Source organism: Stegostoma tigrinum, chromosome 9 (assembly GCF_030684315.1).
Source record: "Stegostoma tigrinum isolate sSteTig4 chromosome 9, sSteTig4.hap1, whole genome shotgun sequence".
NCBI lineage: Eukaryota > Metazoa > Chordata > Chondrichthyes > Orectolobiformes > Stegostomatidae > Stegostoma > Stegostoma tigrinum.
In genome coordinates, this window is record NC_081362.1 from 8,128,311 (window position 1) to 8,154,001 (window position 25,691).

The 25,691-nt window shown below is 44.8% G+C and overlaps 3 protein-coding genes across 8 annotated transcripts in view; 1 reads left to right on the forward strand and 2 right to left on the reverse strand.

The window, feature by feature from the left end:
- LOC125455001 (serine/threonine-protein kinase PAK 5) overlaps positions 1–3,470 on the forward strand; it is a 193,789-nt gene extending 190,319 nt beyond the window's left edge. For 4 of the 6 annotated variants that reach the window (XM_048536452.2, XM_048536455.2, XM_048536453.2 and 1 more), the window contains exon 10: positions 1,739–3,469. In XM_048536452.2, the coding sequence (XP_048392409.1) occupies positions 1,739–1,894 (156 nt within the window). In that variant the 3' untranslated portion in view covers positions 1,895–3,469. Of the gene's footprint in view, positions 1–1,738 lie in introns of all 6 variants that reach the window. The other 2 variants (XM_048536456.2, XM_048536451.1) reach the window with 2 other exon arrangements.
- A 3,484-nt stretch (positions 3,471–6,954) lies between these two features.
- On the reverse strand, positions 6,955–13,770 carry lamp5 (lysosomal associated membrane protein family member 5). Its single transcript, XM_048535574.2, has 6 exons — positions 13,243–13,770; positions 12,152–12,324; positions 11,818–11,949; positions 10,194–10,299; positions 8,869–9,057; positions 6,955–8,254 (listed from the first exon to the last, which is right to left on the reverse strand). The coding sequence occupies exons 1-6, from the start codon at positions 13,304–13,306 to the stop codon at positions 8,076–8,078; spliced, it is 843 nt and encodes a 280-aa protein (XP_048391531.2). The 5' UTR covers positions 13,307–13,770; the 3' UTR covers positions 6,955–8,075.
- Positions 13,771–16,659: 2,889 nt separating this feature from the next.
- On the reverse strand, positions 16,660–19,130 carry LOC132210027 (uncharacterized). The gene is made up of 3 exons (XM_059648812.1): positions 18,383–19,130; positions 17,711–17,901; positions 16,660–17,609 (listed from the first exon to the last, which is right to left on the reverse strand). Exons 1-3 carry the CDS (start codon positions 19,128–19,130, stop codon positions 16,866–16,868), a joined length of 1,683 nt encoding a protein of 560 aa, XP_059504795.1. The 3' UTR covers positions 16,660–16,865.
- Positions 19,131–25,691: the final 6,561 nt, after the last annotated feature.

A 25,691-nucleotide genomic window follows, 5' to 3' on the forward strand; every position in this document is an offset into this window, starting at 1 on the left:
GCGCTATTGTATGTCTAATTTCCAGTGTGTGGCAGTCTGTTCATTTTCACTGTGTAGGAAGGTGTTAGCATGCATGGGTTTTATTCCCTGCCAAAAATCTGCAATGCAGGTTAAAACCTGAAGGAGGAAATGCTGTGAATAGCAACCTACAAACTCTGAAATGAAATATAAGCTTTTAAATATTTTTACAAAGGTACCTTTTGATAAGAGCACTATTTCCTCAGGATGGACTTTTTTTTTGTTTGTCCACTGATAATGAGAGAAGCAAATCAAATCAAACAAGCGACGCATGTATACCGAGAGGATAAACACTGCAGAGATACAGCAAAACAGAGAGGATCTGAGAAAGAGAAAAACACAGAAAAGAAAGATTGTGATCCTGAGACAGCTAGCAAGGGTTTAACACTTTTCTCCTCATTCCAGCTGATGTTTCCCCCTGACCAACCCTTTAATGTTAAATTAATAATATGTTTTAAAAGGCTATTCCTCTCGTGACTCAGATTGCGTGAAGTTCATACGGCTTGCTGATACACTGAAGTGAATTACTTGCCCTTACTGTCATAAAGCAGTTTGCATTTCATGGTATATCGCTCCTGTCATTGAAAAGCTTTCATTTACTGTAAAAACTCTGCAGATGCTTTGGGTATTATCTTTGTAAAAACAAATTCAGCTAGTATTCAGATGTGTCGGTCATAATCTGTCATTATGCAAATATTCATATTGCACTAGATAAAATAATTATTAAAGGAAAGTCAATCATGATTTTAGTGGCCTAAGTGCTTGCTAATACCAGTTAGCACCTTAAGCTGAGAAGGCAACCATAATTGCACTAACATTAAAAGAGAGCTCCAAAATAGACACTAGTACACTTGCATGGCAGACTAATACACTGGTGCATTATGCTGTTATAAATCAATATACCTGTCAACCTGCCATGAGTAATGCCTCTAGTATTTTAATGTTAGTATTCAGTAATAAAATAAATGTATTTTGTTACAAGTTACACACTTAGGAACATTTATTTCTTAGAACATTGCAATTTTTTAAAAAATCAACATTACAACTGCTTCCCTGAAGAAGAGAAGGCAAAGTGGAGACCTGATAGAGGTGTTCAAAATCATAAGGGGTCTGAGCAGAGTAACTAAGAAGAAAATGTCCTTACTTCTGAAAGGCTCGAGAATGAGAAGGCATGGGTATAAGTAGTTGGAAAAGAAGCAAAAGTTAAATGGGGAAATAAAACCTTTTTCACAGCATGAATGATTAAGTACCAGAATACACTGCCTGATTCAATCAAAGCATTCAAAAGGGAATTCGACTCTGTTCTGAAAATGGACAATGTTTAGTGTTACGGGGTGGAGACAGGAGAATGGGTTGGTGAATCACACATTCAGAGAACTAGTGCAAGCGCATGGGGTTGAATGGTCTCCTCCTGTGCTGTAACAATTCAGTGATTCTGTGAAACATGTTGATTCCCTAAACTAAAAGTGTGCACTACTGGGATATAAGTAATAGATTGTACACAGATGCATTATATGGAAGTGGATAGGTGTTTATTTTAAATGACTAATCTTTGTACAACAAACTCTCAAAATTGTAACGTTTATGAATAAAAATAAATATTAAGAAAAATTAAATGTATTGTGAATCTAAGCCAATTAAGTGTGTTTCTAAGTCAAATGGCAAGTAATCAAGAATATTTTACATTTGACCCTTTTCTTTACTTCCTGATCTGCTTTAGGCTTCATCTGTATTACGTGGCTTCCTGGACTTAATGTTGGTGAGGGATCCTTTACAAAGAGCATCTGCACAAGAATTATTGAAGCATCCATTCCTCAAGCTAGCCGGACCCCCGTCCTGTATTGTACCTCTTATGAGACAATACAGATATCGATGAAGGGAGAGGAATTCAGCACCTCCTGACACATCAATGAAATGAGAATGAAACAATAGAAATGTGAATGAAGAAGATTGAAGGATATTACAATGATAACAGATTATGATCTTTCTTTAAAGTGTTGCTCAAGGATATACACAAAGCAAAATAAAGGAATCTATGACGTGTTGTACTCCAGTTCCCTGAGCTGCTGGTGTACCAATTCAGGTGCATAGTGCCACAGTATAATCAATCAGGCAGTCAGGAGTTGTATTCCCGTGATATGACTTGGCTAGTGACTTCAAGCTGTACCTTCTGGAGCTTAGTTTCGTCAGGAGGTCAGTTTCTATGGCTTTCAAAATGTGCAGGGGATAGAATTCATATCAGCTTCAAAAGAGTTGGATATTGTAACAGATTTCAGCACATTCAGAACTTTTCTGCAGGGCTCAGTGAATTGTGTGAAATTTGTATTTCTATAAAATAGTGACATTTTTTTTCTTTTGGTGAGCACTTTTTCCACACTTAGATGTGCAATGTATTTTGGATTGAATTTGTATCTTGCCTACATTTTTTGTTTTCTGATAAACTAACAGTGTTTTGTGGTGAAGTAACAGTTGTGATAGCAATCAGTATTAAGAAGATTTTTTTCAGGGAAATTAACAAGACCTTTACATGGGTGGGGGTTATTCACTTTGTAGGAGCAAATGGTTTGAGTTGCAGGTATTAACAAACTTGTTCCAAATTTATGTACTGAAACGATTTGTTTCTGACTTAAGGCACTGTACTGAATATTAAAGAACTTGTTCACTTTGATAAATTAACACCATTTTTCTTGACCACATGTTCTTTTATCATTTTTTTAAAATATTTTTGCTGCTGTCTACTTTGTCAGTGTTTATAACATTAAATTAAATGTGATGTTTGTTAAATGTGGTTGCATGTTTTAACAGTCATGCAATGTTTGATGGAAACTTAGCTGTATTGCTGCGTAGAGTGAAATGTGTGTGCCTCTGCAAAGGAAATAAATGATCCTGGTTATTTATTAAATGTTTTTATTTTGTTCCAACATTCACAAAGCACGAATAGTAAAATACCTAAGTTTGCTCTCATAATGTATATCACTCACTAGTCATACGATCAAATGATTGATTATTGCACTGTAGGAATGTTGTAGTTGTCCTTCTGTCAAATCATTTATCTAGAAAATTGATGCACTATTAGGAAAGTAAGCAATAAGGAATGAATACTATGAAGGTCCATGAAATCAAATTCACAGCAAGCCCATTCACACATCAGACCTGCGTCTGCTGACATATACTGGCACCTGTTTAAGCAATGCTTTAAATCCAAAATTTGCTCCCTTGTTTTCAATTCCTTCCAGGGTTTCACATTCCCCCATCTGTAATCTCTTCCAACCTTCCAGCCCTCTAGAGATACTGTATCTAGACTTCTCCAATTCTCATGTCTTGAGCATCCTACAGTTTTAATTGCTTCTTCACTGCGGGCTGTGCTTTCAGCTCCCCTGGGCCCAAGCTCTGGAATTCTCTGCCTCCCTACCGCTCTTCCCTCCTTAAAGATGCTTACTAAACCCACCCTCTTTGACCGATTTGCCATAATATCTCCTAACGTGACTCATTGTCAAGCTGGCATTCTAGCCGTTGTGTAAATTGACCTTGAGTGTACGACATTGAAGAGACTTCGGTCATAGTTTAGGGATAAGGCATAGCAGATTTAAATTTGAAAAATTACTTCTCTCAAAGGGTCATGAATTTGTGGAATTCATCCCCCAGAGTGTGGCAAACACTGGGACATTGAATAAATTAAAGGAGGAGACAAACGCTGTTTTAATTGGTAACAAGTTAAAAGGGTTATGGGGAGTGGGCAAGAAACTGGTGTTGAGGTCAAGATGAGATCAACCATTATTGTATCAAATGGCAGAGCTGGGGATGAATTGCTGACTCCTGCTCCTAGATCTTAAAAATATCAGTGTTGGAACGAAGCATATAATTGCTGGAACAGTTTAATTGATGCAAAGTAATAATCACAAAAAATATTCATTATAACACATCTTGTTCCACCTGACTTCATTTTTGTCTTATTTCCTTACTTTGCTTAGAATGCCACATTTGTAGAGAATGGTTTTTTTATCAGTCGGATGGACATGATGATATTCTACATTCATGAGCAAATTTCAAGGAAGCCTTGAACTAACTAACTAACTCATTTGACCTGCTGTCTAGTATAGCATTGGACATGTTATTCAAGGCTGACAAAAGACACTGCACAGCCAATTTATTACTTTTGAACACAAACATGGTTGCAATGTAGGAGAAAGGCAGTGCTGTTTTTTTTTGTGGGCAGCTAGACTAGCTGCTAATCATTTTTTTAAAAAGGTTGTCAATGCTTCAAAGACAATTCCCACATTTCCATTATACATATATTTTTGACCTACACAGAACATTCTGATTGGATTCAGGCAGAAAGACTTTGTCAACACATCATTATATTTTGACATGTTATCAAACAGGTATGATTGAAGCTCCTCTCTCTCTCTCTCTCTCTTCTCTCTCTTTGACCTCTTTCCCCCACCAACGTCCCACCTCCCCCCCACCCTTTCCTATTATCCTATTACCTAGGCTCCTTGTCCTAGTACTCTGAAGAGACCAACCAAAATAGCAGAGTTGTTCTCAAGCCAACACAAGCAATTGCTCTGGTGGTTATTAGTCTGTATTTAGGTTCCTGTAGATGCAGTCCTGCAATATAAGTCCTGCAATAGCTTCTAGCTTGAAGGGTTAGTGTTTGATTTCTGACTGATCCAACAGAGATTAATCGAGAGCTAATTTAATATGTTCAAACCAAAATGGAATAGTTTTTATAACCTGTTTTATTGGGCAAGTTGCTTACATAGTTGTTTGTTTAATTGTTTAGCAAAATAATAAAACAATAAATTTTAACCAATAAGTCCATTTTTCCCAATCTGTTTTTGTGTTTTATTGTTCTTAACTTAAAGAGTCAGTAACCTGGTTAGACCCCGGTTGCGATTTGAACAGACCCAGAGTGTGGACTTCTGATTAATGGCAAGGAGGCAGCAGAACCAGGGACACCTGGTTGTGGTGTGAGTGTTGGCTCAGCAACAGGCAATCTCAAAATCTTAACCTGCATTTTTGCCTCAGAGGGCTTATTATAACATCAGTGATATCTGTTACGCATTGAACCATGTTACAATGCTAACAGATAATGCGCTCAGTTTACCTTCTGAGCCCTGTAGAGGTTGTACTCCAATCTGTTCCTGCAATGTTTGTGCAGAGGTATAAGAACAAGGTTGAGCGCAGAATACATGTTCAGAAAACTTGTTTTCTGAACAATGTGTAGTAATATCTTTAGGTGATATTTATGGATGAGTTGATGGACAGATTTGTTAATAAAACAAGTCACTGTCTTCAAATCAGGAATCTCATGCAAAACGTAGTTGTAGCTACAAATATCATGTCAGCAGAAAGCAGTGGCGTTCTATTTAACCCTGCTGAGTACTAACCCAAGGATTCCTAATGCTCCACAAAAGGTTATTCAAAAAAACTTGCACCTCTCTTAAGCAACAGAACAAATTTATTCCAGAGGGCTTTCTACTCCAAAGCAAACGTTATGAAAAAGATCTGAAAGTATCACAAAATGCTAGAATGGGTAGCACATGGGGAATTTAATCTCATTCTTTGATCTGCTTTTATCACAGGGCACACAAGCTGCTGAGTTAATTATTATACTGATTACTTTTGGCTACTGATCACTGTGAAATGAAAAATAAGATCTTTGTGAAATAAGCTGTAAATTAAAGAAAGTAGTTCAGCAAACATTGGTTTTCAGAATTAGTTATGAGGTAAATGCACAGTCATTCATTAAAAAATAAATGTGATTGGTGATGGATGTAACAATGTTCTTTATCTACATTTTTCTTAAATGAAATTGCCGTCTTTATCAAAGATACATGTAACACCAAATAAAACTGAGAGTGTACTAAAAGGTATCAGTTTATAATACAAAACTCATAAGATTGTTAGAACAACTTCAATCGTGGCTTCTAATGATAACAACAGTGATAATGAATAAAAGTAACAAGTGCATGGAGGAGCAAACCAAAAATGCATCTGAATTAATTAGGAGTCTAGGCCACAGTATAACAAGAGCTAATGTAATATGTTCAAACCAAAATGGTACAGTTTTTATAGACTGTCTTATTGGAGGGAGTTTCTGATATAGTTGTTTATTTAATTGTATAACAAAATAATAAAACAAAGTAAATTTTGACCTACAATCCAGTTTTTCCCAACTTTCTTTTCTTCACTTAAAAAGTCTGCAATGTTTTGTATGAGCTATGTTGCACCATCCGTTTTAATTGTCTTATCGACATTAATTTAAACCATATTTTGGAGACAGCGGATTCATAGTTGTGGGTTGGTAAGGAGTCATGGCACATAGACATTGGGGAAAATGTTCTCCTAGCAAAAACAGAAGCAGAAATTTAAGTAACAGATAGTGGAAGGACCCCACACATCAATACAAGGAGCAGGATATAACTCAGAGGGGGACAAATCCCACCTGCACCAGGAGTGTGTCATAACATGTCCAAACAGGTTGCTTGGAGTAACTTGGGGAGAGCAAACAGAACAAAACTGGCAACAAACTGATCAATAATTCCCAGTCACCAACGTTCCTTGAATTTAGTTGACTTTTGAAGCAGCATGTTTCACTGTACTTTAGACAGGTAAAGGACTTAGTAACTAAACCTGAGTACATAACTGTTGTGGGTTTAGCTCAATCTTTTTACCAGATGTATTAGGCCAGTGCATAACTAGAATACAGAACGTCAGAAAGCAGTGGAACGCCTCAATGGCTGTTTTAAAGTATTCGTTCAAAGAAAAAAAATTGCTGGTGCATTGTGAAGAGATCTTTGCTCTCACCACTGCAGAGCAAACAGCAGCTCTATTACGGCGATGAAATAAGAGAGGAAAATATTTTCCAATGATCATAAGAACCACAACCTCATTCCCCACCCCACCCCACCCCCCCATTTGTAAATTGAGCGGAGTAAATGAGCCCAAATGGTTCAGATACAGTCAGTTAAGGACTAAGTTCGGCTTCAGTCAACACAGCAGAGCTGGAGGAATACAGCAGGTCAGCCAACATTAGGGGAACTGGAGTTCCTACTAAGTTCCGCTTTCCTTCATTTAGTTTTCTCCATGTGACAAATAAACAAGTATGCGTTCCTCTGTCTGTCTTTCTAAAGAAGCAGGGGTGAAGAGAAAGGAACTCCGTGACTACCAAAGCAATACAAGACATTCTGGATGCATGTTAGAGAAATGACCAGGATACTTGCACGATGCAAATTAATGTACATTTGAGGTGCAATTGGACCGGATCTCCTTTGCATCCCTGAGACATTCAGGTGTCATTTCTTTTTTTCCCTGACAGTGATTGCATTTCAGAGACCTCTGCCGAGAGAGTTTCAGCTAAAATCGCTGAATTTTCCTGCCTACGGTTTATCAAATGTCGCTGCGGGTATGAAATATTGCGACTGCTTCTGTTTGGCCTGACCTCAACAGTGCTTCGAGTGTAACAAAAAAAAGTCAAACCTAAAGATTGAGAACCAAACCACAGATTAAAGCCAAGGACGCCGTTCTCTTTTCCTTTTAAAACTGACTGATTTATTTCTTGCGTTCAGGACTTTGTGCTGTAGACTTGAGCCCGAAACAGTTCGGCTGAGGATTTTTGTACAAATTCACGTGCGCGTTCCTTTTCCAATTCATGCACCACCGCTTGCCCCGTGTACATTTCAAGCAAAAAGTAAAGCGTTTGAAGGAACCAAATCGAGTTGTACCTTCTGTTTAAAAGCCGCTTCGAAATATTTGCAGCAACACAGGTTTTCAATATACTATACAAATTGGCGTTAACACTAATTCTGTAATCTTTGCAATCATGTTAAATTGTTTTAAATGTATCTGTTGTTCATTGGTAGTGGAGAGACTCCAATTTTTTTTGAGAGCATTCACATACTGTTTTACTGTTTAACTTAAGAAGCGTGCTTAAATATATACAGCGAGAAACCGGGGCGTTCATATTTACATCTGTGCTGCAGAGGTTCTGGAAGGGTCGCGTACAATTTCTGGTGGCTCTCCACAGAACATTTGTGCTGCTTTATCGTCCGTTTTCACATGTGTTTGTACTCCGACCTGTCCCTGGGGATCTGCACTTGACTGGGGGCCGTCAGCTTGTGGTGGATATGATATACGGACAGGACGACAACGATGAGGAGTCCCAGCGTCAGTCCCAGTATAAGGGGCAGAGTCTCCTCCAGCTGCTCCTGTTGATCCACCACACACTTAGAGGCTGCAGAGGAATGACGAGGGAAATGAAGCATTAATTCTACAAAGACAGACTCTTTAAAAAATTGAATTCAAGAAAAAAAAGTCTAATTGTGAGGCTTGAGACAGGTATAATATTCGAGTTCATTCTACGTACAATAACAAAACGTGGGTCAGAAAATATTTAGTTGCTTCCCACTTCAATTTCAAATCAATGTCGATCTGACTTCTTGTGCAGCAGTAAGCCTTGTGTACCTATGAGCTGTGTCCTTGTATGCTGTGATCAGCCTGCACTGCAGGCAAACAAAAATTCTCACTGTACTCAGATGCATGTGACCACCATAAATCAAACGCAAGTGAAATGAGGAAATTAACATTCAACTGTAAGTTGCCATAGTCCCAGAGGACTGCTCTGTGGTGAGAGAGAGACGATTGATAATGGATTTAACCTGAGGACCACCACGGGTGAGAGGTTGGAAGTGAGAATCCTTCATGGTAACCTCAGCCAGAATTCAGTATTGCGCCCCCTGCTGTTGGCATCACTCTGCATTACAAGCCAGGCATCCAAGTTAACTGCCACCCCTCGCCCCTCCCTTGTAGGTCACAGTGGAACAACAAAACACAGCCCTGCCTCTCTACCTTCGCTGAAGATGAAGTCCCGTTTGAGGCCGAACGGTTGGATGTGAATCTGGGAGAGCAGGATAGCCACAACTTTCTGGTGGTCACTGGAGATCAGAGAGATGGTTTCCTGCGCCTCACACTTGTACGACTTGCCCAGGGGTGTTACAAAGAGGGACAGGCGGTGAGAACTGGCTGTGTGCTTCCCGGCTGCAGAGAGAGACCAAACCAAATAAAAACTAAAACAGAGTCCCTGGAAAGAACTAACCGGGAGCATGCCGTAGACCAGACCGAAGAACATGTAACAAACTGTAGCTCAGCAGCTGTGTGGGCAACACTCGTTAATGTTAGAATGGTACATTAGGGCAAAATAAAAGTCCTCAGTACATGAGATGCGCCAATTCATTGAACAGAAAATGCCGTAAATCTGAAATAAACCCAGAAAATGCTAGAGAAACTCAGCAGGTGTGGCAGCACTGAGACAGCGTTCATCACCGGACTGGAAACATTTTCTTCTCTCTCCACAGTTATTGCTGAGCTTCTCCAGCATTCTCCGTGTGCTAATGCACTGTGTCAGCGTGACTTCGGTCGAACGTTTCAGTTCTCCCTGGGTTGGACACATCTATCAATTCCCCTGGAACTGTGACGGATGAAGCAGGCGGCTCGCCGCCGCCTCCTGCCGGACGGTCAAAGGTGAGTATTAAATATTCACATAGACAGCAGGCTCGAACGAATACGTTTAAAAAGGACGAAAGCCCTTAAATGTAAACTTTAAAACAAAAACACGGCATTAAAGTCATCACTTTGGTCCCATTTACAATAGCTCCAGATGATACAGAGGTCCACAGATGATTTCCAGAAGGCTGCAAGGTGAGCCTGTTTAAATTCATTAGGGAGAGAATATTAGGAATCCAGCTCAAGGACTGAAATAACGAATGAAAACAAGACCAGAACAACCCGAGTCTCGGTTCTTTTTGTCACTTCGGTTATCAGACCCTGTCGGCGCTTCAAAATAAATAGAAAGTTTTCTGCCTAAGTAGAAAATGAATTTTGTTTTGCAACTGTCCGAATAAAAATCTGAGAAATATCAAAATTCCAATGTTCTGTTTATCTTTCTCTGCACCAACGCGATTTAGAACCTTTGTATGTGCTTAACAGATGAATCAAGTACATTTTTGAAATAAAAACGAACCGCGTCCACTGCTTACGACGAAACCGTATCGCCTGATTCACCGAGACCGTACAGTTGAAAGCCCGACCTCGGAATGAAAGGTGAGGGCGAGATTTGCATCGGTGTAGCGCCGCGTCCGTTCGGGATTCTCCACGGACAAGATAAAAAGACTCACCGTCTGCCGCGTCCTTGAAATGAGCGGTATCGGACGAGTCATAAACGAACTGCACCTTGCTGATTTTCCAGTAACTGTCTTGCCTCGTTGACACGTTGCGGACTTCCTGTCGGATAGTTGAACAAAACGAATCACCAGGGGCACCCCCATGCTTTGAAAATGCAGCCTATTCCACAGGACCCAGAGAAGAGATGGTCGAGTTAACGAACAACTTGACCTTAAACTGATTTCCCACTTGGACCATTTTTAACGGTATTTAACGCTTGGGTCTCCCTTATTGATGTTTGAGACGGGGGAAGAGAGAGAGAGAGAGAGAGAGAGAAACTCAACCTCAGATGTACAGCCGACTCTGTAAATCTGAAATGTTGGGGATATTCCGCGGGTTTGGCACCGCCTGTTTGGGGAGAGCAGGGGGCTGGGGAATTAACATTTCAAAATCTGCGACCTCTCGTCAGAGCTGGGGGGGATCAGTGGTTGATCCCTGGAAACTACTCACTTGACAGCTTTGCACAGACAACACTGAGTTCAATAATTTCAGGCAGTGAACTACATCACTCGTCCACTCCCCTCCCCCCACATCCTGACAATCCCCCCCAACACACACACACACACACACACACACACACACACCATTTGCTTCCCACTGCAATAAAACAAAAGAACTGAGGATGCCACAATCCAGCCAAAACAAGCATTTTCTGAAGAAGGGACTAGACCCAAAACGTCAGCCTTCCTGCTCCTCTGATGCTGCTTGGCCTGCTGTGTTGATCCAGCTCCACACTTTGTTATCTCAGACTCTCCAGCATCTGCAGTTTCTACTGTCTGTCAAGACAACACAAACCCCAGAAAATCGTTTTCAGCAGGAACAAAAACAGAAGTTGCTGGAAAAGCTCAGCAGGTCTGGCAGCATCTGTTGAGAGAGAAATCAGAGTTAAACGTTTCGGGTCAAGTGACCCTTCCACAGAACAGAAAGGTTAAACTCTAATTTCTCTCCACAGATGCTGCCAGAATCCGCTGAGTTTTTCCAGCAATTTCTGTTCTCGTCCCATTTGTCTTTGACCTTTGACTTTCTCTCCGCAGTCAGCAGCACCTTTCGTTCACTCCCACCTCTGCTCCCTTTGATGCTGGATTGGGGAGGGAGGGGTAACATTTTTTTGCCATCCAATCTGTTGTTACAACTGAAAGCAACAAATGCTAGAAATGGTACTGGGCCTGGCAGCGTCCGTGGAGAGAGAGAGCAAGCTAAGGTTTCGAGTCTCGATGACTCTTCATCAGAGCTGGTGTGGGGAGGGCAGCATTGATGCAAACTTTCGTTTCGTCCAGGTCCCTCGGTCAAAAGTAATTCCACTTTCCACTTCTGATGAAGGGCCACGGGTCCTTAAACAATAATACTGCCTCTCTCACCCTCTCTGTGCGCACACTGTTTTTCTGTACATTTGAACAAACCTCAAATTGAATATCTCTGCTCAGAATCAGTCAAGGCTGTTGTTTACAGATATGGAAAAGACTCCCACCTGTCCCACTAAGCCTCTCCAGCAATTTCCGGGTGGGTTTTTTGTTCGTTTGTTTCAGATATTCGACATTTTTAAAAAAAATCCCTCCCTAGCGCGCCGGTTGAATTTACCTTCACAAAAAACAGCTTAAAACTATAGGCGTCGTCCAGCCAGGAAATTTGCAGCTCAGAGTCGTTGCTTCCGCATTTTCCCTTAACGCCTGCTCCACGTGGAATCGAGATGTCAGCCTGTTCTGTAATGAGCTGAGGCCAAAACAAGATCAAAAGTTGCGGGCGTTGTGAGCGCCGAGTTAAGTCAAGCAAAAGGTGAACCAGGTCAGTTCGAGATACAACAGACTTTAAAACAATTTTGGCTTTGATGGTAAAAGTCGCGGGGGTGGGGTGGGGTGGGGGGGATTTCGCTTGTTAAATTCAGGGAGGGAATTATGTGTGAATGTTGTCTTACGTCTACATAGTTATTGGCCCTTGCGTCGTAGGCGATGTTAAATTTTGCTGCAAATTCTGCCATCAGACACGTTGTTCCGTTCTCCCGAACCACAAAAATGTCTTTGTAAGGATCAGTGGAAAGTCCTGAGAGATTCTCTGTCTCCTGTTCTGCACCGACTCCGGGAAGAACATCTGCAAAGTGACAAGCTTGAAGAGGGACTGTTCCTCTCTAACTGAACACTCACAGACAAAGCGTGATGTGAAAATAAATCAAAATGTACTCAGTCCTAGAAACGGCGAGATGGGGGTTGGGGACAATTGCTAGCACCCTCCTCAATAGTATATGATAGAACCTACACCTGAGGTAGTTGCATCTTTCAAAGGGAGATTAACACAGCAGGAATATAGCTCGCCCGAAATAGGGAACGGTTTCGGTTTGCGGTAGAATTGAAACCGAGAAATGGTGTAGTTAAATGTCCCGGCTCCTCTTTACAGTTCAGTCCCGCGAACTCAGACCCAGGTTCAGATGAACTTATTTTAAATATTTGTCCTAAAACCCCAGCCCTTTTGTTTTCTCTTTTTTGGCCCTTATTAAAAATTAATACATTTGTGAACACAATAATTTCATTGTCTATCTAACCACGAATTCTGGAAGACGCGAGCTGAGGTTGTTTGAGGAATGCAGCACTCGGTCTGATTCAATGTAAATTGACGGAGAGAGAGAGACAAAAAAATCAGTGAATTTTCAGAACAAGAGCATTCCCCTCTCTAAGGTCCGGTTGCTTCTTATTAGATTCACCAGTGAAACATTTGCAGCAGCTTATTTAATGCGATTCCTGAAATTTAAAATATGTATACGTATATATAGATATACAACTGTCAGATGCCCAAGGGGTGAACGCGCAAAATTGCGGAAAATGCTCCGCTAGACGAATGCTCGGACGATATTCCAACACAACCTTAAGATATTCGGTCTGCGGGTCATTCTCCATGCATTGGCTTTGGGGGTGGGGGGTGGGGGGTGTAATATGTTGAGATCTAGATCCCCTCTCCCCTACCCCACTCTCTCTCTCCTTCCAAATGCAGCATACCTCTAGAGACTGTACTTACTGAGGATGAAGGCGAGTAGATGGAGTGCTGGGCTGAGGTGAGGATGCCTCCTGCTTGTTTCCATGCTGTACTAGAGATCGGAAGCCTGCCCTGCTGAGTAAGCGGTTCCTTTGGCCGGGACACAGCAGCTCAGGCTGATGCCTTACCAGGAATGAAGCAGCTCAGATTTCCTACCCCCACCTCCCCCCAACCCCTCACCCCCTTGGATGGCAGGTCTGGGGCTTTGTGTACTGCCTCAGTGGTCAGCGATGGCTGTCGAATGGAATTTTTCTCTCTCTCACTCTCTCTTTTTGAAATACGCAGAGCAGTGCTGAGGAATTCCAGAGTGGATTCTTTGGTGCAGTGTGACTATCAGAGAGCAGCGCCCCAGCTCTGTGGCAGCGGCTTTCTCTGAAAGCGTGGAGAGCTCGCAGGGCTGCGTGGCGGAGCTGCGTTCTGTGGCGGAGCTGTGCTCACTGGGCTCTGTGGCGGAGCCGTGCTCACTGGGCTCTGTGGCGGACCAATGTTTACCGTGCTCTGTGGCGGAGCTGCGCCCACTGGGCTCTGTGGCGGAGCTATGTTTACCGTGCTCTGTGGCGGAGCTGTTCTCACTGAGCTCTGTGGGGGAGCTGTACTCTCTGTAGCGAGGCTGTGCTCACTGGGTTCTGTAGCGGAGCTATGTTTACCGTGCTCTGTGGCGGAGCTGTTCTCACTGAGCTCTGTGGGGGAGCTGTACTCTCTGTAGCGAGGCTGTGCTCACTGGGTTCTGTAGCGGAGCTATGTTTACCGTGCTCTGTGGCGGAGCTGTTCTCACTGAGCTCTGTGGGGGAGCTGTACTCTCTGTAGCGAGGCTGTGCTCACTGGGTTCTGTAGCGGAGCTATGTTTACCGTGCTCTGTGGCGGAGCTGTTCTCACTGAGCTCTGTGGGGGAGCTGTACTCTCTGTAGCGAGGCTGTTCTCACTGGGTTCTGTAGCGGAGCTATGTTTACCGTGCTCTGTGGCGGAGCTGTTCTCACTGAGCTCTGTGGGGGAGCTGTACTCTCTGTAGCGAGGCTGTTCTCACTGGGTTCTGTAGCGGAGCTGCGCTCTGTGGCGGAGCTGTGCTCACTGCGCTCTGTGGCGGAGCTGTGTTCTTTGAGCTCTGCTTCCCTGAAGTGAGCTGCACCAGCGTATCACCTGCGGACTGTCGCCTGTGCGGGCAACAAAATCACATAATCCGTCAGACACCTAAAAGGGGTGTAACGACTCCCGGTGATTCATCATTGAGAAATAAATCTAAATGGCACGACTTCACGCAAATCCTAAGAACAGATCTCTAGAAAAGTGCCTCATTAAATAAAGTGTATCATTGCCATTCATTCCAATGACCAAACAGGTAAATCTATACAAAGCCTTGACACGGACCTGCACAGAAAGTTTCTCCACTCGGGAGCTATAAGGAAGAACCAGGTGACCATTAGAGAAACTGATTAATCTTTATTGGTTATAAAAGTGAATTTGATCCGAGCAACATGTCACAAGACGGTGATTACAACAAAATTACCAATATTGCGTGTACACAGATTCACATGGGAAGCGTTGTATAAATCTGTCACCCAATAAATCTTCTTTCAAAAAAGAGTGACTTTTGCAATTAGAGTCGCAGAGTCATACGGCACAGAAACAGACCTTTCGGTCCAACCAGTCCGTGCGGAACATAATTCCAAAGAAAACTAGTCCCATCTGTCTAATGCTGGCCCATATCCCTCCAAACCTTTCCTATTCACGTACTTATCCAAATGTCTTTTAAACATTGTAATTGTGCCCACATCCACCACTTCCTCAGGAAGTTCATTCCACACACGCACCACACTCTGTACAAAATTATGACTGTTTTTTCTTTTAACATCCCACTGTCTCCAAGAGCCACCACCCAGCCCCCAAAAAGCTGCAATAAGCAAAACAATTAAGGACATTTGGAGTTTTAGGACTTGCTCATGCCAGCATTTTGAATTACCTTTGATTTTTTTTTCACTGAAACATCGGAGGCTGAGGGGTGACCTGATTAGAGGTTTACAAAATCATGAGGACCATAGATAAGGTGAAAAGCAAAGGTGTTTTCCTGAGGGTACGGGTGTCCAAAACCAGAAGGCATAGCTCTCAGGTGGGAGGAAAAAGATTTAGAAGGGTCCTGAGGGGCAAGGTTTTCATACAGAGTGTGGCGCGTATATGCATTGAACTACCAGAGGAAGTGGTGGAAGCAGGTAATCTTCAACATTTAAAAGATATTTGGATAGGCACACAAACAGGAAATGTTTAGAGGGATAACAAAGTGTGAAGCTGGATGAACACAGCAGGCCAAGCAGCATCTCAGGAGCACAAAAGCTGATGTTTCGGGCCTAGACCCTTCATCAGAGATCATCTGAGATGCTGCTTGGCCTGCTGTGTTCATCCAGCTCCACACTTTGTTATCTTGGATTCTCCAGCATCTGCAGTTCCTATTATCACCAATGTTTGGAGGGATACGGGCCAAACTCGGGAAACGGGTTAGTTTGGGAAACTTGGCCGGCATGAGTGATTTGGAGGAAGTGTCTGTTTCCGTGCTGGGTGACTCTATGACATATTTTATACAAGAGGAGGAGATATATGAAAAACACATTACAAGTGGTCGTGAGGTAAAAGCAGTACGAGTATTAACTTTATCCCATCGCTACCTAAATCCCATCAATAGCTTTGTCCCCCCGTTATAACATTAACATTAGGGAGAATCTTGCGAGCAATTCAGTTGACATTCAGATCGTTCGTACAAGCCGAGAGAAAGTTGTGAAGGGTAAAGTAATAAAACGTTACTCAGCATTGAGCAAAAGGCATTGTGACATTAATGTCGCTATTGGCGCCGGCACGGAGGTACACATCTGGTTCCCACCTTAGGGCCGGTCTGAGAGCTCTGCGCAGAGATGCAGGTTCGCGGTCCAACACGCTGCAACAAGCTTAATTCCTGGTCCATGGCTTCGCCAAAGCTCTCAGTAGAACAAGAGTTCTTCCAAACGTTTGACAGAGACATTCTCATCAAGAACGAAGGCGGAACGTTTGCTGGGTGGAAGGAGTTAGATAAACACAAAATATATGTTCTGGGGATGGGACAGATTGGAAACTTCTGTCCAGGCGCTAGTACAAGCATGATGGTTTGAACGGTCTCCATCTGGGGTGTAACATTCTAACAGTCCAGGAAACAGCGATGCAACGACAGCTTAAATTTGGTTAAAGGGTAAAAACTGCGAGTCTGTTGTACCTGCACACTACTGAGGCAGTCCCTGGCTGCTGTCTATCCTGCACTCCCCCCTTCCTTCCGCGGGGGCAACATAAAACTGGAATCGTTTCTCTCGATCTAACACCCAGGCCAATTCTGTCCCACCATCTTTCCCCGCTGTTTAGCGCACAGTCGTCCAGGGTGAAGGCTTTTGTTTTGTTCAGAGTTGTAGAATCCCTACAGCGCGGAAGCAGGTCATTCCGCCCATCGAGGCTGCACATCCCCTCCGATAGAGCATCCCGCGCAATTCCCGCTACTCCGCACGGGGTATTCCCCGTGGCTGACCCGCACATCCTTGGATACTGTGGGGCATTTTTTCTTTCGTTGGTTTGGCACGGCCAGTCTCCCCTAAGCTTTAAGATTTATTTAAGAATGGGAATTCGCACTGGACTGCACTGATGCTGTCGATGCTGGGCTTGTTGGAGATCTGCGGGTGGTCCTTTCTGACTGGGAAAGTCTCTGATCGGGGCAGCCTGCAGGCAGGCTCTGCGCCCTGGGGCTTGTTCCACGTCTCAAAATTGGGGAAAGTAAAGCGCCTGAGGAGTCGGCTGCCCAGGACAGTGAAGGTGGCATAGCTAGTACTGGGCGAGTCCTTGGCTTTGCTGGAGGGGGGCTGCTTCTCTGGTGGGTAGGGAGACAGGGCTTTGGTGGGGAGGCTGCATCTCTTCTGGAAGTAACTGGTCAGCCCCCGGGAGTCCCTGCCTTGTGCGGCTGACCCTCTCTCGGCGGGCGTCGACATCTCCGGGATAGCCCGGGTCCAAGCCGCCGCCCGCTGCCTCCGGGTCTCGGTTTCGCTCTTGGCCGGCCGAGGGGAGGAAAGGGTCGGCCCTCTGAGGGTGCAGATCTTCGAGAAACTGCTGAGAGGAGGCAGGAGGCTGGCGCAGGGGTCACCACCATCCTGGAGGCTGTGCGAGCAGAGCTGAGGTGACCGGTGTTCCCAGTGGGATGGGGGGTGGTCCTGTGCCAGATCCGCACCGTCATCCTGATCCCTCTCCTCATCGATGGATCCCATGGCATCCCGGCCAGCCCCAAAAGGAGCTACTTTGTCCATGTCCAAGGCCAAGGGGGCCCTGGGGTGACCAAGGAGGTGTTCGAGACCCTGACTAGGAGAGTCACCAGGGGAGTGACCAAGGAAATGACCGAGGGAGTGTCCGGGTGAGTGACCAGAGGAATGCCTGAGGGAATGGCCAGGGGACTTACCAAGCGAGTGACCAGAAAAATAGCCAGGAGGGTGATCAGGGGGCTGACCAGAGAGGTGACCAGGGGGGTGGCCACAGGAGGGACCAGAGGATTGAACAGGGGGATGACCACAGGGGTGACCAGGGGGGTCACCAGGGGAGTGACCAAGGAAATGACCGAGGGAGTGTCCGGGTGAGTGACCAGAGGAATGCCTGAGGGAATGACCAGGGGACTTACCAAGCGAGTGACCAGAAAAATAGCCAGGAGGGTGATCAGGGGGCTGACCAGAGAGGTGACCAGGGGGGTGGCCACAGGAGGGACCAGAGGATTGAACAGGGGGATGACCAGGGGGGTGACCACAGGGGTGACCAGGGGGGTCACCAGGGGAGTGACCAAGGAAATGACCGAGGGAGTGTCCGGGTGAGTGACCAGAGGAATGCCTGAGGGAATGACCAGGGGACTTACCAAGCGAGTGACCAGAAAAATGGCCAGGAGGGTGATCAGGGGGCTGACCAGAGAGGTGACCAGGGGGGTGGCCACAGGAGGGACCAGAGGATTGAACAGGGGGATGACCAGGGGGGTGACCACAGGGGTGACCAGGGGGGTCACCAGGGGAGTGACCAAGGAAATGACCGAGGGAGTGTCCGGGTGAGTGACCAGAGGAATGCCTGAGGGAATGACCAGGGGACTTACCAAGCGAGTGACCAGAAAAATAGCCAGGAGGGTGATCAGGGGGCTGACCAGAGAGGTGACCAGGGGGGTGGCCACAGGAGGGACCAGAGGATTGAACAGGGGGATGACCAGGGGGGTGACCACAGGGGTGACCAAGGGAATGATCAGGGGAATGGCCAGGGGAGTGATCAGGGGAATGGCCAGCGAGCTGGTCAGGTGGGAGCTGGCCTCTCCCCCGCCCTCTCCTGGCCGCTGCCTCCAGCGCCAGGGCACAGTCGCGATGGCCCAGGAGCCTGGCCACTTGGCCAGCGGTGTGTCCCGCCCGGTTGGGCCGCTCGATGTCGAGACCCAGGCGCTTGAAGGCCCGGAGCAGGAAGGCGATCACGTCCCTGTGGCCGGAGGCGGCCGCGTACAGCAGCGGGGTGTCCCCGCGATGGTCAGCCAGCTCCGGGTCAGCGCTGCTCTGCACCAGCAGCTTCACCGCGTCCAGGAAACCGAGCTCACACGCCAGGCTGAGGGCCGTGCGGCCCGTCCGCTCGCTGCTATCCACCCGGGCTCCCCGCTCCAGCAGCAGCCGCATGAAGCGGGCCCGGGCGGCGGGAGCCGGCAGCAACACCGAGTACATGAGCGGGGTCCGAGCCCCCGGGTCCCGGCTCTCCAGCAGACTCCCGTCCGCCGCCTCTAGCAAGAAGCGAGCCAAGTGTAACTGACCCTTAGAAATGGCACTCAGCAAGGCCCGGCCGCCCTGCTCCTCTCTGGCTGGCTCCATAACGACAGAAGGGTCAATACCACCCAGACCGAGGGAAAGCTGCTCATTTATACAGCCCAGAGCCCCCCATCCCCAAGCCTCCTTCTTCTCTCCCCACCCCTTCCCTCTCCTCCCTCTCGCCACCTCCTCCTTTCTCTGACATCTTTCTTCCCCCACCCACTCCTCCCATTCCCCTCCACCCTCTCCCCACCCACTCTTTCTTAGCCCCACCCCCTCTTCTCACCCCTCCTTCTTCTCCACCCCCTCCTTCTTCCCCACACCCCACTCCCCACCCCTCCTTCTTCCCCATCTCCCTCCTTCTCCCCTCCCTCTCTCCCCACCACCCCCCCTTCCTATGACATCCTTCTTCCCCCACCCCTCCTCCCATGTCCCTCCTCCCTCTCCCAACCCCCTCCTTCTTCCCACACCCCCTTCTCCTTCTCCCCTCCCACTCTCACCATCCCCTCCTTCCTCTGACCTTGTTTCTTCCCCCACCCCCTCTCCTCCTTCGAACCTCCCCTCTCTCTATCTCCCCACCCCCTCTTCCATCTCCGCGCTCTCCCCCTAACCGTCTATCCAACACTGTCTCCCAGGTAACACCCACTTTACAGAATCCTGGCTGGATTCGGAACCCAGGGGCATGTTGCAGTCTCAGCAGCTCTGCCAATTGTTGCATTTGGACGGTCTCCAGCCCTCAACACTGTCCTCACCAACCTCAGGTGCTGACCGCTTATGCCCTGACGTCTCTTGCTAGCCCGCCCATCCAGCCTGCTGTGCCATTCGATTCATCGATGAGGCCGTGACTGGAGTAATGTGTGTTGGACATAAACCTGCCACAGTCCTGTTCTCTTATTAGGCAGCGTGAGGTGACGGGGAGGTGGTTTAACCTGCATGTCGACATGCCTCAGGCAAGGGGAGAGGTTGAGAAGGACAGTGGTAACGTCAGCCATTGTTATGAATTGAACCCACGCTGTTGGCTTCGCTCTGCACTGCAAACCAGCCATCAAAGTGAACTGACCGTAGAGTACTGTACGGGTCACAGCTCTTACACAAGGATGTTAATGCATTGGAAGTAGTTCAGATAAAGGCTTATGAGACTCATACCTGGAATTAGCAGATTCCCTTAGAAGGAAAGGCTAGACAGGCTAGCCCCGTATCCTCTGGAATTTAGAAAAATCACAGAGTCATACAGACTCGGAACTGCAGATGAATTGGCGGAAGCTGGTACAATTACAATATTTAAAGAAACCTGGATGGGTACATGAATAGGAAGGATTTAGAGGGATATGGGCCAAATACTGGCAAATGGGACTAGGTCACATTGAGATGTCTGGTCAGCATGGACAAGTTGGACCGAAGGGTCCATTTCGATGCTGTGCAACTCTATGGCTCTATGAATTGTATAAGTCCTGCTCTGGTTTGTCTTATCAAAATGCAGCATCTCACATTTATCTAAATTAAACTTCATCTGCCACTGCTCAGCCCACTGGCCCATCTGATCAAGGTCCTCTGAGATAATCTTCTTCACTGTCATGACACCACCTAATTTGGTGTCACCTGCAAACTTGCTAACCATACCTCCTATACTCACATTCAAATCATTCATATGTGATGAAAAGCAGTGAACCCAGCACCGAACCTTGTGGCACACCACTGGTCACAGATCAACAGTCCAAAAAAGCAATCCTCTACCACCCCCTCTGTCTCCTAACTTCAAGCCAATTTTGTATCCAGTTGGCTAGCTACCCCTGTATTCCACATGATCCAACCTCACTAACCAGTATACAATACAGAATCTGGTCAAACATTTTGCTGAGGTCCATATAGACAATGTTCACCACTCTGCCCTCATCAATCCTCTTTGTTACTTCTTAAAAAAAATCAGTCGTTAGTGATACATGGCTTCCCACGCACAAAGCCACGTTGACTATTCCTAATCAGTCCTTGCTTTTCCAAATTCATGTAAATCCTGGCCTTCAGAATCTCTCCCAACAATATAGCCAATATCAGGGGATATGCAGGAATGTAGTTTGAGGTTAAAATCAGATCAGTCATGATCTTATTGAATGGCGGACAAGGTTTGATGGGCTGAATGAACTACTTTTGTTCTTTGTTTATATGTTCAACGAGATCATGGCTGATCTGATAATCCTCAACACCACTTCCCAGCCTTTTCTCTTACTGATTAAAAATTCATCCATCTTGAGAAAAGAAATTCCTCCTGATCTCTGTATCGACCTCATTCCCAATCCTAGAGTTTATTCATTTTGGAAGGTTCCAGCATTCCTTTCATCCCATGGTGTTCCAATGCTGAAGGAAAATGAAGAAACTTCCTGGGTTCATATTTTTGCAAATATATTGTGGCAGCACAGCGTAGATCTTTTTTACATTTATATTTCTTTTAATTGTATAATGATATGAATTCCTTGCTTTACTAAAGCCTGCTTTGGTAATATGTGTACAGTTTCTTGGTCTTTATACAGTGTTGTTGGTCACTGTACTGATAGAAATTTTGGGCTGGATAATAACAGCGTCTTGCAATGTTGGGGAGGTGTTGGTGTTATTTGTTGGGAAAAGCTTTAGACAGGAACCCAAGGTTTCCCTCATATTGTGGAACTTGAACTCCACAGTGTGCACCTTCTGCCCTTCCAGCCACGATAAGCAGGTGTGGCTTCCAGTCTGATGGGAGGGACTCTGAAGCAAGCTGCATGTCTTTACACCTGCTCCAAGGCCACAAAAAGTATTGGTTTCCCATAGCCAAGCTGGGGAAGTCGGATATCCAATCCAGGATGGGACAGGGAGGGTCTGATCCTTGGACCAGAAATCTGAGTGTGGAGGAGCGCCTGATGGTGGGGGGAAATAATATCGGGATGGCTAGGTAGGATCTTTTATTCGTAATCTAGAGAGTCATAGAGTCACACAGCACAGAAACAGGCCCTTCAGCCCACTTCATGCTGACCAACAAACAAAACATTGTTCTAATCCAATTTATATGTAGTTGTTCCATAGCCTATGATGCCCTCATATTTTAAGTGCTCTTCTAGATGCGTCTTAAATGTTGTGAGAGAACCTGCCTCCACAACCTCGTCAGGCACTGTGATCCGCTCTCTGGGCAAAAACTCAATCCTTCTCAACCAACTACTCTTCACCTTAAACTGAGCGCCCTGGTTGTATGCATGAGAAGTTAAAATGTCTGCATGTCTGCATGCATGCATGCATGTCTGCCATGGGAAGAAGAATTCTCATGATCTACCCTGTCTATGCCACTCATAATTTTGGACACCTTTTGGCACATAACAGCTTTGTAATTACATGCATCTTCTGCCTGAAGCTGCTGATTCCTCCTGTTAGCTACAATATTTCCTAAGGCCTAGGGACTCTCAGGAGGAATTAGGAGGTCAGGCCAGATTTCCTTTCTACAGAACATTGGTGAATAGAATGGGCTTTTATAACAATCAATGACAGTTTCACTATGACAAAGACTTGGTTTGTTTTTGAATTGAATTTAATTTTTTAATATTCATTGGATGAGGCTATCACTGGCTGGCCAGACAGCATTTATTGCCCATCCCTAACTGCCCAGAGGTTGGTTAAGTGTCAACCACATTGCTGTGGGCCTGGAGTCAGATATAGGCCAGACCAGGTAAGGATGGCAGTTTAGGACATTAGTGAACCAGATAGCTTTTTCCAACAATCGACAACAAATTCATGGTCATCATTAGACTCCTAATTCCAGATTCTTGTTTAATTATTGAATTCAAATTCCACTATCTGCTGTGGTGGCTTTCAAACTTGATTTCCCAGAAAATTACCTGGGTCTCTAGATGTACAGTCCAGCAAAAATACCAGTAGCCCATCACCTACTCTAAATTCCACCAGCGGCTTATTGAGTTTTAAACCCATGTACCCAAGCCTATTAGCCTCATCCTATGGATCATTCCATTGAATACAACATCATCATTCTCATATTCAGAAATAATATTAGTTTTCTCATGCTTTTGTAATGAAACCAAAATTAAGTCCATGCTTCGTGGTGTTCCCAGAACCCTGAGTGCACCAGAAGTAACAACAGAAAGTTGTTAGCAAACACATCATGTCTGTCTGCTTTTTATAATCCACCTGTAGCAAAGATGTTGGAATTGAACCTGGGGTATCGTGGCCAAGGCAGAGGGACACTACCACAACATCGCAAGAGCCCCATATATCAACTCTCTAAACATCAGACATATGTGGGTGCCAAATCCCTGGGTAACCTTTCCTCTTTTTCTTTGACTGACTATTGTGCATGTTCTGCTTAGTTGTGTATTGCCTAGCTCTGCCACTGAGGTAGCTAGAAAACAGGAGATACAATTTTCTCTCAATTTTCGTACTAAAACATGTTTTGAAGACATTCATCTTGCAATCTGCGATTTTGGCTTAGGTTAACAACTTGTTTCACTACATCACTTTGACTTACTTTGCACGTCAATAAGTCAAATGTAAAGTTGTTGCACAGCCCAACACTGGGTCATATTAGTTTATAGTCTTATAGGTATGGCTGGAGAAAACTAATTTAGTAATATGTTGTCACTGACTATTACATTAGAGAGGTAGGTCATTCACTCCAATGTTTCTTTCCAATAGCAGTCATAAAATTGTTGAGCTAATGTAACATTTTGAAAGGGAAAAGTGCAAAAGAGCAATTCAGGTTTTGGAATCGATGTAAAGCTGACTTCAATGCAATGAGGCAGAGATTGTCCACAATAGATTGTGCATGTCTATTAATGGGTAAAACAACAAAAGATCCAAGGGAGGTGTCCGAAAAGGAATTTAATATGGTACAGAACCAGTTACTACCCTGAGGGGACAACAGTTCTCTTGCCCAAGAAAAAAGCTTCGATGACTAAAATGATAATCAATAACATAGAAGGCAGAGATCAATGCAAAAAAGCTCAAATCCTTGCAATTGGCATCTGGGAAAGATAAGAAAGAATCACGTTCCAAGTGGTGTGCATTGAATGACCGCCACAGACTGCACACAAAGGCAGAGGTATAGGTCACATGATTACAGCAAGCTAGCCACTGCAGGAAGGTGACAATTACATTTCTGCAAACAATTTCCTCGTCTTATTGAGAAAAAAAATCCATGCACTATTATTTTCATTTACAATTAATGCAAGTGACGCAATAAAAATGGTCACAAAGAAAACAATCATTAACACAACCATGTGTTGAGTCTCATTGTTTCCACTTCTGTTAGTCTGTATGTGCATTGCAGACATAGTCTCTAATGCATGCAGGTCACAAAATGGTACGCGGGCATATTGCCACCAGCTGTTTGTCTGGTACCACTTGTTCCGAGGAAAATATGTCGGCACAACATCGTGGACCGAAGGGCCTGCACTGTGCTGTTCTAAGTTCTACGTTCCTTCACTGGCAAGTGCTGTTGCCACAGTGATTAATCAAAACTGAGAGTAATATGTAGTAATGAAACTGAAGAGTGAAAGGTTCCCAATACCAGATAGTTTCCAAGCAAGTAGGGTTTTTTTCTTTCATGGGTTACACTGTCACTGGTATTTATTGTTCTTGAGCCCAGTGGTTTGCTAACCTACTTCAGTGAGCTGTTATGAGTCAACTGCATTGCTGTGGATCTGGAGTCACAAGTAGGCCAGACTGGATATGATTGACAGATTTCCTTCCTTAAGGGACACTAGTGAACCAGATGGATGCTTATGATCATGAAGGGTGGCTGCCATTTCTGCAACTAACTTGCAATTCCAGATCTTTTATTAATTGCATTTAAATAGCACTTGCTGTTAGTGTTGAGATATGAACTCCTGTGCAGAGAAATAAGGCTGGGGCTTCTGGATGACTGGCCCAGTGGTATTACAATTATCCTACCACTTTCCTCCAAACATTGCAATTCCCCTAACTACTTTTTCAACGTTCTCGCGATTTGGGAAACATTCATTCAGATTGGACAAGTGTATTTGTCACTCTTGTGTTTAATCAAGGTGACAGTAAGGAGTGTCAATAAGCTAGTCTAGTTTCTAACATCAGGACATGATTCAAGGCTATATTTAAGAATAAGGTGACTGAACATCTTAAACATTTTGAAGTAGTAGACAGGCTAGATGTCTATAAATGTTATTTATATGGACTTCCAGAGGGTATTTGGTAAAGTCCCTCAGAAGAGATTGTTAGCTCCAAGTGAACCCCACAGAATTGAAGACAATTTATTGACCTGATCAGAAAATTGTTTTTGCCAAAAGAAACAGAGAGGAGGGATAATGAGCAGGGAGTCAGATTGGCAGAGTGCAACATGGCATTAAAAAAGCATCTGGATGGGTGCATGAGTGGCAAGGATTTAGAGAGATATGAGCCAAATACTGGCAAATGTGACTAGATTCATTTGGGATATTTGAGTGGTGTGGACCAGTTGGACTGGAGGGTCCGTTTCTGTCCTGTATATCTGTATGACTCCATGACAATATGGTGTTCTGCAAAGATCTGTTGTGTCCTTAACTACTAACAGCATTTATTAAAAGTTGGGATGATAGGATAGAAAGCTGCATGTTCACATCTTCAGGTGATTTCAAGATT